The sequence below is a fragment of the Penicillium cosmopolitanum genome (assembly GCF_028827165.1).
Source record: "Penicillium cosmopolitanum strain IBT 29677 chromosome Unknown utg000005l:1.0-4006212.0:1.0-4009387.0, whole genome shotgun sequence".
NCBI lineage: Eukaryota > Fungi > Ascomycota > Eurotiomycetes > Eurotiales > Aspergillaceae > Penicillium > Penicillium cosmopolitanum.
The window spans coordinates 1,227,649-1,240,697 of record NW_026622675.1 but is presented as its reverse complement, the minus strand read 5'-3'; the positions used below and the strand labels follow the sequence as shown (position 1 = coordinate 1,240,697).

Genomic DNA, 13,049 nt, shown 5'->3' with positions numbered 1-13,049 from the left:
GGACTATTCGAATTCTCAGTTTCAAATAGACCGTCTCTTGAATGAGACTATGCAACGCTGTGATTGCTGGCATACCCGGTAAAAGGATCCGATGTCATGCCTTCCCGAACATGACGATAGCGTGAATGAATATTCCAGCTTTTTTTCGTGAATCAAAATCATACGCTATCGAAGTCTTAGGCCTTTACCTTGAGATGGGGACCTGAGCGCACGAATCTCAAGGCGGCCATGAGTACCGCCGAGGCGACGAGGCAGCAAGCGGTGAATAGTTGCACTCCCAAATATTGGTTGGTATCGTTCAGGATAGCACCACCGATAGGAGTTCCTATCAACAGTCCGAAAGAGACGATGGCAAACATCATCCCAAGGCGTGTTCCCAGGTCGCGCACATCGGGGGTCATGCTGGCCATGACCACGGGTGGAAGAGAAACGAAACCCCCCGAGAAGAAGCCATAAAAGACGGCCAAGATGATAATGCCCGGGACAGTATGGACGCCAATCCATACAAATGCCAGAATTGATGTGATTGTCACAGCGGGTGTGAGCATGTTGAGCGGACCAACGTGGTCAGCCAGGAAGTTGGGGCCGATACGGCCGAAGGTGGAAGCTGCATTCAGCATCGAGATGAGGTAGAAGCCCAGGTTACTATCGACGATACCGGTCTCAATGGCGTAGGATTGCACGTAGAAGAGGAAGTTATAGAACCCCAAGAATCCGAGGAACATGGCCACAGTGAAAAGACAGAAGCCAAGCTCCTTGAAAGCCGAGAATTGGTAAAGCTTGCGCTTCTCCTTGGGCTTAAAACGAACACGCATAATCGAGAGGGAGAGGATGATGGTGCCGAAGCAGATGAAGCCGATAGCTCTAGTAGCCCAGGCAAAGCCGACTTCCTGCTGGAGCTTGTGGAACATAATGGGGTAAATCACGCCGCCTATACTGCTCCCACTGGCAGCAAGACCATTGGCAAGACCTCTCTTGCGTTGGAAGTATTGCGGTAAAATGGCGACCGAGGGTACAAAAAGACAACCAGCCGCAAGGCCAACGCAGACACCTTGCGCGAGAATAAGATGCCAGTACGCAGTGGAAATACTGGTCATCATTAAACCAAAGGGCAACATAAAAGCTGCAAACCCAATGAGACCACGGAAATATCCCGCATCAAATAGAGGACCGGTAACGACACCGACCATCATCAGGAGGAAAGACTGGAGAGATCCAATCCATGCTATGGTCGATGAGGAAGTACCACTCAACAGATCCTGTTCATAGTATGTCTGATATGCACCCCATGTATTGATAACACCCCTATCAAGAGCAAGTCAGCTCATTTGCATTTTTGCCATATAATCTGGTTTTTTTTTATGGAGGTACATACCATGAATTGAAGAAGAGGAAGAAAGAACCCAAAACTTGAAGCCATGATCGGAGGCCTGTGTCGAATGTCACCTCGGGGTCTTTGTCTGGGGGCAGATCCGTGGTGTTTGCAATAACATTTTCTTCATCTTTGGTGACAATATGGTTGTTGGCCGTCTGCTCTACTTCCGAATTAGTCGGACCCATCCTTTGTGATCTTGGCGCTCGTTTCGAACAAATAGATACTCGAGGGTAGCTCGAAAGCAAAGTCCCCGTGCAAATAAAACCGTAGACCAGATAGTAATGGAAAAAGGCGACAATCAGGTGCTGGGATAGTGAAATTTCCCAGGTCTGAGTCACCAAATGAATGCTAAAAAAAAAGAGAAAAAAAGAGAGAGCGAGAAGGAGAAAAAAATCTCGGGGATGATTAGAAACCAACGGCAAGCGGGGCAGTTAAGCAAGCGCGAGGGCGGACGATGCCGAAAGGCAGCGCCAGTGGAACGCCTCCAAGTTCCACAGGCATCCACTTGCCTGGACCATGGGGACCATGGGGTAGAAATCTACCCAGTTCTGTCGCTAAAGATGCGCTAGGACGCCTTGATCGGAGCCCGGGGGGATATCTCGCAGATAGACCAATGAAGACCGCCTAGAGCCGTGCCGGTTACCCAGGTGTGAGGGGCCAAAAGGTCCAGTGTGACCAGTTGCAGTTGTCGGTGGTTTTCACTGAAGTACCTGCAGGTTATGCTATGCACACATGGAAACTAGAGGGCGAATCGGAAATAAAAGTGGGACTTCGGGCTCTGAAGGTTTCTCCCCGAGGGAATCACTTTTGGTAGTACCCTGCGAAACGATTTGGAATTCTGATACAAGGTTACTAGAACTATTCTAATCAATCTAATCTAAGATTCGTCATATAGCAATCATATTTAACCATAGCGAGATTGAAGCTTCGTTGCACAAAGGCAAAATCCATGGGTGAGAAAGAGCACGGCACTCAGGTTGGAAATCTCTGCAGTATCCGATGGAAATATATTACTTGATATTAGTAGATGAGCTCAGGCGAGGAGATAAGTAGTACTAGAAGCTGATACTACTACAGATAAAATCAAGCGTGGGGTCGTTGAATGATATCCGCCGATATCTGCCGCCGGAGTTTTGAAGTGTATCAACTTGAGAAAATTCAAACTTGATCTTCCGGCAGACCAAAAGAACTGCCAGTACTCAGTGAAGCCAGTCATGTCAGTGTAAGCAGGTACTACGTATAAGTGTTTAAACGGACTGTGTTTGTCGCCTGCAAATTGATTCTACGGCGATATCGCGGCGATGTATGGGCCAGGTGAAACGTGGGAGAGAACTACCATTAGCAGCTACTAAGTGACTAAAGGTCCTTGAAGATAAAAACAGATTGATATGTACGAGTCTAAACTCAAGAATAACCACAGTAGCTAATAGTAAGCATCGAATGCGAAAATACTACTAGTAGCATTTAGATAACTTGAATGAGTACGTAGTACCGAGAGTACCGCTGGAGCCGGAAGAAAACATGCATATGCAGGTATGCGCCTGCAAGCTGAATTTGCTTCTTTGTTTCGAGTGACAGGCAATGCTCACTTCCGACGTCGAAGTTCTATTGCAATTACAAAATATCTTCAACTACAATGGAAATAGCTACTGTAGAAACAGTTATTAGTATTTTTTTGGTCTTTCTAAATTCATGTACAGTTCGTTGCCATGGTTCAAGGTCATTGCCTTTATTTTTCTTTCCTGAGCCACGGTTTCTAGACTCCCAAACTCCGAACGCTATGCTGAATCCACCCAGAGAAAGATACCCCAGTTCAAAGCAAAGGAGGGCCGATGTGCCAATTAAAGAAGCTCCTCGCAAGTCCAGTCCTCATACCTATACGATGCACCGGTTAGATCAATTGTCAATAGTTGCAGGCAAACCGTAATCTTACTTTCCATCCGGTAGATACCGTCGAATGATGAGAGGGATCTTCTTTTGGTTCAATTCCTTCATAGCGATCTGAAGAGGGTCGGTTTCACCCTCGAGGTCAACGAGCACGGGAGCGTTCATACTAAAGGCGAGAAAAAAATGTCAGTTCTCTTTGCTCCGAAAGATGGCATCTTTCCCTATTTCCCCATTTCCCAATTCCAGAATTCGCATCGCATAAGGATGGAGATTGAACGCACCTGATCTGCAGAGCTCGGGTGCCGAGAACACGCGCACGCTCGTACTTGGTCAAGTACGGGGTGGTGGTGCGCTGGTCATTGGGGATCTTCATCTCGCGCGTCTGTTCCATGACCTTGCCTGAGTAACCAGAGTTGGGGTCGCCTGATACAACGATATTCTCGCCGTTGATGCCGTGCTCCTCAGGGAGTTCTCCGTCGTGTCCTTCGTAGTCATCTTGATCGACCAAGTCACCGGGCTCATTTTCTTCGAAGACCTCCTCAACAGGCTCATAGTCGAAGCTGGGGGAAAAGTCGCATGTTAGCAGGGCGATTCGTCTTTTTTGGTACAGAGCTCTAGAGCTAGGTTCGGATCCTCCAGCTGATCTTTGCGCCAGGGTCGCATGTTATCACACAAGGGGCGATTCTTACTTTTCCTCGTGGTCGTCGCCGCCGTAGTCAGACATGATGATTTGTCAAATAATGTTGTCCGAGGGATCAGGGAGAGAGAAACCCAAAGCGCGGAACTGAAGTGACGAAGAATCGCGAAACACAAAAAGCCTGGCCGCAGCGGAAAATCTTCCTCCCACCCAAAATTGACGCTAGTCCGCCTTCGGCCCCACCGCCTTTTGTGCCCCGGCAAAATAGATTTATTTCATCAGTGATTATGACTTTTTTTATCTCGTGAACGCCTCACTGCTACATTTGCTGTGGTCCCCATGGGACATTGAATCATGGCCTTGAAGCGAAAGGCCTCCTTAGAAGGAGATTCACTGCCATACAAACGACAGCAGCAAGCTGCTCTGGACATTGAGGGTAAGCCACCCATCCCGGATGGAGGTAATCGATAGCTCGAGCACAAGTTCGAGATTGGAGACCTCTGAGAGATGGGACACTGCTGATCATCTAACAGACTCGATCTACGAAGAAGTCCACTCAGATGCCGAATACTCAGCACCGGGGACACCAAGTTTGATCAGTGATGATCTGAACGAAACCCCGGCGACACCATTTTCTACCACCTCCAGTCGTTATCCTTCCGAATTAAAAACCCACTACTGTCCATTCGAGGGATGTACCAAGGCATTCAATCGCCCGGCGCGACTCCAGGAGCATATTCGCTCACACAATAACGAGCGTCTATTTCAATGTACCGCTGATGGCTGCGACAAGACCTTCTTACGTGCCTCGCATCTCGCTCATCATGTCAAGAGTGCTCATTCTGGAGTTCGAGACTATGTTTGCGACCGCCCTGGATGTGGAAAGAGCTTTGTCACGGGCTCGCGACTTCGCCGTCACATTGCTGCGCATGATGGCCGAGACAAATACCGCTGCACCGAATATCCCCCATGCGAAGAGACCTTCCGAAAACACTCGACTTTGCAGAAACACATCACATGCGTTCATTTGAACCAGAAGCCGTTTCCCTGCGCTCATGTGGACCCGAAGACTGGACATAAATGCCAAATGGCCTTTGATACGGCTGGTCATCTGCGAGCCCACGAGAGCAGGGTCCACACCGAGAAGCGATTCAGCTGTACCGAATGCACTCAGAACCAAGAGGAGATGATGGCCAACGGCGATCCCGAGAATTTCGTTGAGCAGGCCGTTTCATTTCCTACATACGCTACTTTGCAAGAGCATATTCGAACAGTTCACCCGCCAAAATGCCCTAAATGTCCGATTGTTTGTTCGACGTCGCGAGAACTGCGGCGCCACTTGGAAGTTGCACACGGTGATGTCAGTCTAGATGAGAGAAAGGTCTTCATTTGCACAGAGAAAGACTGTGACCGCAGCTTCACCAAGAAGGGAAATCTGACTGTGCACATTCGCACCGTTCATCAAGGAGAGAAGCGATTCGGCTGTGGTGAGGTTGATCTTTCTACCTCCAAAAAGGTTGCTGGCTGGGATGGCGTTGGTTGTGGAAAACGATATGGCAGCAAGCTTGCTCTGGAAGAACATATCCGCACTGCCCATCTTGGATATCCAAATGCCAAGGCCGAGCGACGCCAACGCCTTGGGCTGAGCAATCCGAAGCCACAACCCCATGGAATTTCCACATTGGCCGCTCTCACAGGCCATGGATATGCGCAAGAAACGGGGCGACATATCACCTGTTTCTACGATTCGTGCGAGCATCGATTCCACCGTGACTATGATCTATGGGTACACATGTCTGCCAAGCATAGTTGCTCCGAGGACGAGATCCAAGGACTCTTCATGCAGCGTGCTCTCCTCGCGGACCAGTATGGCCCCGGCGGCAACGCGCTTGGCATTTACGGCCTTGAGTTTGATTCCGACGTCACGCCGCTCTCCCACGATGCGAATGCTACCCACGACACGTCGATCAATACCCAAGTCGCCAATCCAGGGCACCCGGCCCCCGAAAGTGATTTTTTTATGCAAGACAATTTCCCCGCGGATGCGGGTCGAGATGTTGATTCTATGATACCCAGCCATGACGACATGGCGTTGGTTGATCCCGTTCTAGCTTATCATTTGATGGATCAGTGAGATTTTCATTACTATGTCTATTCAGGCAGCTTTCGTGATTTGTCAAGTGCCATTGTGTATTTGAGCTTTTTTATGCTGTATCTTAGCCGGAGTTGAGGTTTTTAATAACGAAGTCATGAATATTCTTTTACCATTTTGCTCCAAGTCCTTGGTGTCTTATCTCTCGTATTCACCCACAAAGCACACAAAGGTGGGATTGGGCAAGTATGTACGAGTAGTCCGTAGATCTTGGCAGACTCTTGGGGTTTTTGATAGCCAAGAGCCTTGGAAGATGGCGGGGTTACTGTTCGCCGTTGGCGGGGCAGGAGCTTGGATGATGCCAGATCATTGTGAGGGATTTTCTCTCTAAACCATGCTTTGATGTAATACAATATTTCAGAATAGAAATTCTAGTCCTTGTATTCCCACTGTCAGGAGAAGGGGTTCAAACACGGCTCCATCTAGATGATTGCGACCCTGAGTCCCTGACCCACTAGGCCTACTCCAGGCTTGTTACGGCAGTTCATATGCAGGGAGAGGAGACCTTGAAGTCTCATGTAGATCCTCAGATCTACGAAACAAGCACCTATTGCCCGAGTGTACATACTCTCCAGATTTATTATGTACTACTACTCGTATGTAGTCGTTGAGGGAGCACGGGATCTAGAACGCCGCAAAGGGCTTGCACAGTATAGCCCTATTTATTATTAGTGTTCAACGTGAGACACGCGGGATATGCTAGTGGACAAGGGTCCGGGCCCTGGCGCGGATCAAAAGTATGTACTCCGTAGGTAAGAAGGCGACCCACGGTGCGACCGTGTCTCACTTGATTTGATACCTGAAGACCTTCAGGGCAAAGCAAAGGCGAGCATCGAGCCACGAATTGCGAACTAATTTGGACGCCTCACGTTAAAAAAAAGTCTGCAGCAGAGATTGTACAGTACTTTGCGTATTGCGTACCTGGCGTATGGTCATTGCGAGTGTGACTGTGGCCAAGTTACTAGCTCAGCCACAACATTTTCTCGGCGAAAAAGGGTGCACGAGGGGGAGGAAAAAGGGAAAAAAGGGAAGGCGGAGGGGATATCTCCGTAAGCGATCTCGATGGTACTCCGTAGAAATGAATGAAATGCAGGACAATCACACAGAGATCAAAAGAGGCCAGATTGCCTAGTCAATGAACTATGAAGTTGGCTGCCAAGGCCCCGGACCAGAGTGTAATAAAGTGCAATAAAGTGCGATCTGGACGAGATGCCGCCAATGTGGCGCTGGGCCCTGCGGCATTCCCCTGTGCGGAGCGGAGGAGCAGAGCGCAGTAGAGCAGAGCGATACACAACCTCACTCGGGCATGAATAGTAAACTACTGTAGAGTGATCTGTCGGTTCATCGCATGCATCTGAAGGGTGGACCAACCAGAATGGCGGGTTAGATGGCGGTGTACTCGGATGTGCTCAAGTGGGCACAAGTTGGCGATGCCACGCCAGGGAGTTGCGCGTCCCCGGCAGAAGCAAAGAACAGCAGACCAAAACAGGAAATGGCCTTAGGGCGAAGCTTACTCTGTAGGCGACTAAAGCGGCCAGGTCATGCTTGGGTCGAAGTCAGTCGGGTAAGGCATCGAAAGGATTTGGGTTCGCCCTTAGCGTTGCCGTTGGTGGCGAGGACAGCAGCCATTCAAGTTATGATTAAACGACTGCCGAGTGGTGGCGAAAGGTTGAATGCGGTGGTAGTTAAGAGTAGTACTAGTAGTAATACTCGGTATGTTGTATAGAATGGGGAGATAGAGAGGGGGATGATAATTAAAGAATTAAAGAATTAAAGAAGAAAAGAAGAAAAGAAGAAAAGTAAGAAACAAAGAATGCAGTTGTGTGGAGGCGATCTAGTTAAACCTGGCTAAGACATGCACTCCAGAGCTGCTAAATTTGGATTTTCTACGGAGAAGCAGGAGGCAACTCCACCGCCGATCCCATGACGATGTACTCCGTAGGGAGATAGGGTACGGAGCACAATTTTAACAATTCAAAAGAATAAAAGAGATATACAGGGTAGAGTGTATAGAATTCAGAGTACAGAGTACTAGTATTTTAATATGTCTCAGTAGATGCACGTAGAAAAAGAAAATCGAGAGTAGTACTAGCATAGCCCTCCGCGTAACCAAAACCAACCTTGTCCCACTGTGGATGGTGTCATGCCCAGCTTCTTCCTCACTGTTCTTTCTCCAGGCTGAAGCCTTCCCTCTTTCTCTTTCTCTTTCTCTCTCTCCCTGGAAAAAAATTAAGGAAAATCTACCTTTTTTCTCCGCCTCCTTTCCCTCCCTTTCCTAACAGCTTGAACCTCGTGGCTGGGTCGCAATTCTACTAGTCCCGAACTATTCACCATCCACTACCCTTTGGGCCACGCAACGTCATCCACACCCTATTTGGCCTGCCCGCCTCCAAACTCCAACTCCAAACTCCGAACTCGAAACTCGAAACCACTTTTTTGCCTCCTTTCCACTGGACCATTTCTGATCCTCCAAGCCCCTGTCGCTCGCTTCATGGATTAACCTATCCAACCTAAACCATCCCCATTGCAGTCAAACTCCGGTTTCTCCCTCTTTACACCAACCGAAGACCGTGCGCTATCGTGGCTTTTTTTGTGACCCTGTCCGCTGCCCACCCCCGGTCTTCTCTTACCTTCCTCCGTCTTTCTATCCTTTCTTTCCCCGGTTCCTCCTCGACCCTTTTTCAACTTCTCAGTTGAAGTCGAAATTTCGACTGAACCGGTGATCTATCACCTACTGTCGACATGGGCCGCTCGCGTGGTATGTTGATCGCTCCTCTCGGGTGCTTCGGAGTCGGTTGGAGATCAACCTTATTAACTCTCCCTTGCGTCGTTTCTAGTTCTTTCGTTTATATCAACGTTCGGTACCCCCAAAAACAATGACTCCGCAAAGGAAAATCGCAAAGAGAATCGCAAGTCGTCTAGCAATGTGACCCCGGCTCAGACTCCGCCACGGTGGCAGACTCCCTCGCCAGACACACCCTCCCCTCCTCCCGAACTGTCGCCGGTCAATGGTTCAACTCCGAGAGGGGAGGCAATTGGATCGCGACCAGCATCTATGATCTTCTCCCGCAACCCGCCGCTTGTGACCCAAACAGAGGATACCCCACCGGAGCTATCGCCGATCTTCACCTATCTCAATATCCATACCAACAAGGTCTACCAAGAAGGATACTTCCTGAAGTTGAATGACCAGGATAATCGTACGTGATCCGTGTTACGATTCCAGTTGCGAATGTAGAAAGGACTAACCTAAAGAAATGCATAGATGGACGACCATCCCTCGATCGCCAGTGGATGGAGTGTTATGCGCAACTCGTCGGTACTGTTCTTTCCCTCTGGGAAGCTTCTGCGCTGGACGCGGCAGACGGTGCCGATGTCCCTGCGACCTTCATTAATTTAGCCGATGCGTCGATCAAAATGGTACGGTCCCTCGTTTACCCTTTATGACAACCATTGATCCCATTTTCGTCGGCGTCCTGAATACCTCTAGCGGTGAACTGATTATGAATGTAGATCGAAACATTGCCCATTCGAAACGGAGCGGTTCAGCCATTGAAAAACGTTCTCAGTCTCTCCTCCGCAGGAAAAAACCGCTACTTGCTACATTTCAACTCGTTCCATTCCATGACTCAATGGACCGCCGCTATCCGTCTTGCTATGTACGAGCATACCTCACTTTATGAAGCTTACACAGGATCTCTTATTGCTGCCAAAGGCAAAACGCTGCCTGGAATCCAGGGTATTCTGGCTCCATCCAAGTTTCGCCATGAAGATTGGGCTCGCGTCAGATTTGGTGCAGGAACACCCTGGAGGCGATGCTGGTTTGTTATCAACCCACCCGACGAGAAGGAGATCCAAAAGGCTCGCAAGGCGATGAAGAAATCCGCCTACGATCGACTTTCAATTCCCATAACCGGTAGCATCAGCTTTTACGAGACGAAGAAGACCAAAAAGGTCACGCCGATAGCGACAGTCACTCATGTATACTCGGCGTATGCAATTTACCCCCAATCCAAGGCTCTGATTGATCAATCCACTTTGGTGAAAATGGAAGGCTTGGTGACTCTACATGCAGAGCGCCAAACTGCCGAGGGAATGGTCTTTATCATGCCCGAGCTGCATGCCGCGGTGTCTGGGCTCGAAATGATGCTCCGGTTCCTCTTCCCGACATTTGACACATTCAATCTCTATGGACGTCCAACTCGCCTCGTGGCCGACACAAACCATATCAAGAGCATCATGTTCGCATTCCCCAAGGAACGTCGGTACGGTTATTTGGATGTTCTGGATATCGTGAATCTCCTGCAAATTCCAGGAAGCTTGAGTTGGAATGAAGCCCAGTGGAGGAAACAGCTGAAGGAAGCAACTCAAAGTCGAATGTCTACGGGCCGAAGCAGAACCAACAGCGTCAATAGCACCCGCCCTCGTTACCGTGCCAGCATTTCCGCTCGGACTAGTGATACGCCAACCGATTCATCTCGTCCCCCCTTTCAATCTCCCGAATCCAAGCCCGAATTCAATCATTCAACAGATGCCGTCATTCAAAACCCTCCCAAGATCGGTGAGCCCCTGGGATACCATTCGCGTGGAATGTCGGATATTACTGGATTCCAAACCCAGCGGAGGCCTGGCCATGACTCCATGGTGGATAGTTCCCCCGACTCGTCTGCCCAAGACCTAGTCCAGCGCGACAGAGCCCAGGCTCTTGCAGGGCCTATTACGGAGCATACTAGTTTTGAAGGCGAAAGGCATCCCGAGGCAAGGCACGGGAACCGGTTCGCGGAGCGTGCGCCGCGCACGCCACCATCTCCTGTGACCACCCCACCGGACTTTTCTCATGGCCCAAGATCTATGCCTACAAACCGCCCGGAGGCAACATACGCGCAGACTCGAGAGAACAACAGAATGTCTTATGCTACTCTCTCTCAGTTGACCTCTGTTGGGGCAATGTCAACTGTGGGGGGAGTTGCCGCGGCGCTACGTAACCAAGACTCGGATTCCAGTATTGGCACCAAACGACAAGCCCAGGCCACCAGCCATCCGCTCCCTGAGCCGCCTTTCCAATCTGAAAATACTCGTCTTGCACACTACTCTAGTGATGAAGGTCTTGGTCTCGCGCTTCCAGTTCGTCAGCCCCAGGTTGCAGAACAACCCCGGCATATGGAGCAACGACCGGCGACAGCTGGCTCTGACAGTACATCGTCACCTCAGCATAATCCGCAGATTGATGCAGCCAAGTCAGTAAGGCGCAAGCCCCTCCCGCAACGGCAAGTATTTGGTGCGCCACGCTCTTCTCAGGATCCAGGAGAGCCAAGCTTTGATGACCTTCGCCATACATTAGACGAAGATGCATTGAATCGAATTGCACCTCACCTTCCCTCGCCAATCTCTCCGACCTTTACCCAGGAGGAAAGTGTGTATGATGATGCATCCGCCGTTTCACCTGATTACGCAAGTACCCATGAGTCTGTTTATAGTAAGAAGTCAGCGAAGTCGACCAAGCCCCGAATGGGTGTCATGAAGACCGTGGGACAGCCCACCAAGCAAGATCTTGTCATCGGAGATGCTCACTATACACCCGACAAGCCTTCAGAGCCCAGCTTTAATATCCCAACAGTGGATTTCGGGCCAACAATGACCTATATGCCTACGACCGGACGACCTAACACTGGCGACACTCTGAGAAAAGCTTCCAACCAGACAGATGCCGAGCGATACCGAATTAATGTTCCCACTAATCCAATGGGACATGAACGGTCTCCCAGCCAGGAAGATCACCGCCGACGAAGTGTCCTATGGCAGCCTGGAATGGCATCTGGCCGGCCTACAACTCCCGGTGGGGGTCTTACACCCGAGCAGTTTGTGAACCAGCGAGCTGCAGCAGCACCTAGCCCCCCCGCTGCATGCTCACCATCGTTCTGGGTCTAACAGTAACACACCGCCGCTACAGCGCCCCGTCTCTGGAGATTGGACCCAACAAGCTCGGCCCAACTCGCGTATGACATCTTACCAGGACCCCAACTACCGCCCCTCCTCGCACGGTGCAAGCACAATGATGGGCTATGGTGATGTCGCAAACCACCTTTCGGCTCGCGAGCAGGAGCACGTTGCACGCATGACAGGCTCTTCGTTCTTCGACATGTCAAGCAATAATCAAAAGCCTCAACCATCTGCCGGTGGGGGTCTAGTCTCGTCGATTGATGCTCGTGAGCGTGAGAAGCGTGCCATGAAGGAGGGCATGTCAAATCACATGGTTCAGCATGCGATCGCCCACCGCAACCAGCAAATGATGCAGCAGCCACCTCAGCAGCAGCAGCAGCAATTCACCCCTCAGCAATATGCGTCCCAGTACGCAGGGTCTCTCTATCACCCCCAGGCCCAAGCCCCTGTCCACCAGGGGGGTATGTACAACATGCCTGCGGCTAGTCAGACATGGGATGCCCTTCAACAAGTAAACCAGTCTAGCGAACCCCGCCGCCAGTCTTGGTACGGACAGCTCAGCCAAGCGCCGCCGACACCACCTAGCTATCAACAGAGCCAGAACTACGTTCAGCAGGGCGGCAACTACTACAGCGGGGTCAACACCATGCATCATTAAAGCATGAGAATCTTCTTTGCTCGATCACTGCTTTTTTTTATTTTATATTTCCTTGGCTTGCGCCGCCACTTCCGTTTTATCTGTCTCCTTTCTCACCTTGCATTGCTACCGGACTAGACCTAGATTTCCGCGTCTCCGGCTGACCACCGTCCTTTTCTTCGAGCTCCGTTATTTCCTTTCCATCTGCACCCCGTATTATTGCATCACTCCCTCGGATCTGTTTTCTTTTCTTTTTTTATTGCTCATCCATCCTTCATTACCTTTCATTGCACTGCGCATCAGAACGGAGTTGCAAATCGGTCTGGCATCCTGCGATGGCGTCCTCTGAATTTTGTTCATCATCACTACTTCTTGGGAACTGCTTTTATTCCTTATTCTCTTTTCATGTCTAGCTCGATGC

General features: G+C 50.1%; 4 protein-coding genes across 4 annotated transcripts; 2 read left to right on the top strand and 2 right to left on the bottom strand.

The window, feature by feature from the left end:
- Positions 1-176: 176 nt before the first annotated feature.
- N7509_003512 (MCT family MFS transporter) lies at positions 177-1,560 on the bottom strand (the record flags this gene model as incomplete). Its single annotated transcript, XM_056628149.1, has 2 exons — positions 177-1,305; positions 1,376-1,560. 2 exons carry the CDS (start codon positions 1,558-1,560, stop codon positions 177-179), a joined length of 1,314 nt encoding a protein of 437 aa, XP_056490883.1.
- Positions 1,561-3,216: 1,656 nt separating this feature from the next.
- Positions 3,217-3,986, bottom strand: N7509_003511 (DNA-directed RNA polymerase core subunit RPO26; the record flags this gene model as incomplete). Its single annotated transcript, XM_056628148.1, has 4 exons — positions 3,217-3,250; positions 3,309-3,428; positions 3,544-3,822; positions 3,952-3,986. The coding sequence occupies 4 exons, from the start codon at positions 3,984-3,986 to the stop codon at positions 3,217-3,219; spliced, it is 468 nt and encodes a 155-aa protein (XP_056490882.1).
- Positions 3,987-4,253: 267 nt separating this feature from the next.
- On the top strand, positions 4,254-6,033 carry N7509_003510 (C2H2-type zinc finger protein; the record flags this gene model as incomplete). Its single annotated transcript, XM_056628147.1, has 2 exons — positions 4,254-4,335; positions 4,433-6,033. 2 exons carry the CDS (start codon positions 4,254-4,256, stop codon positions 6,031-6,033), a joined length of 1,683 nt encoding a protein of 560 aa, XP_056490881.1.
- A 2,760-nt stretch (positions 6,034-8,793) lies between these two features.
- On the top strand, positions 8,794-12,649 carry N7509_003509 (uncharacterized protein; the record flags this gene model as incomplete). Its single annotated transcript, XM_056628146.1, has 5 exons — positions 8,794-8,809; positions 8,889-9,251; positions 9,317-9,471; positions 9,565-11,909; positions 11,983-12,649. The coding sequence occupies 5 exons, from the start codon at positions 8,794-8,796 to the stop codon at positions 12,647-12,649; spliced, it is 3,546 nt and encodes a 1,181-aa protein (XP_056490880.1).
- Between the last annotated feature and the right edge of the window lie 400 nt (positions 12,650-13,049).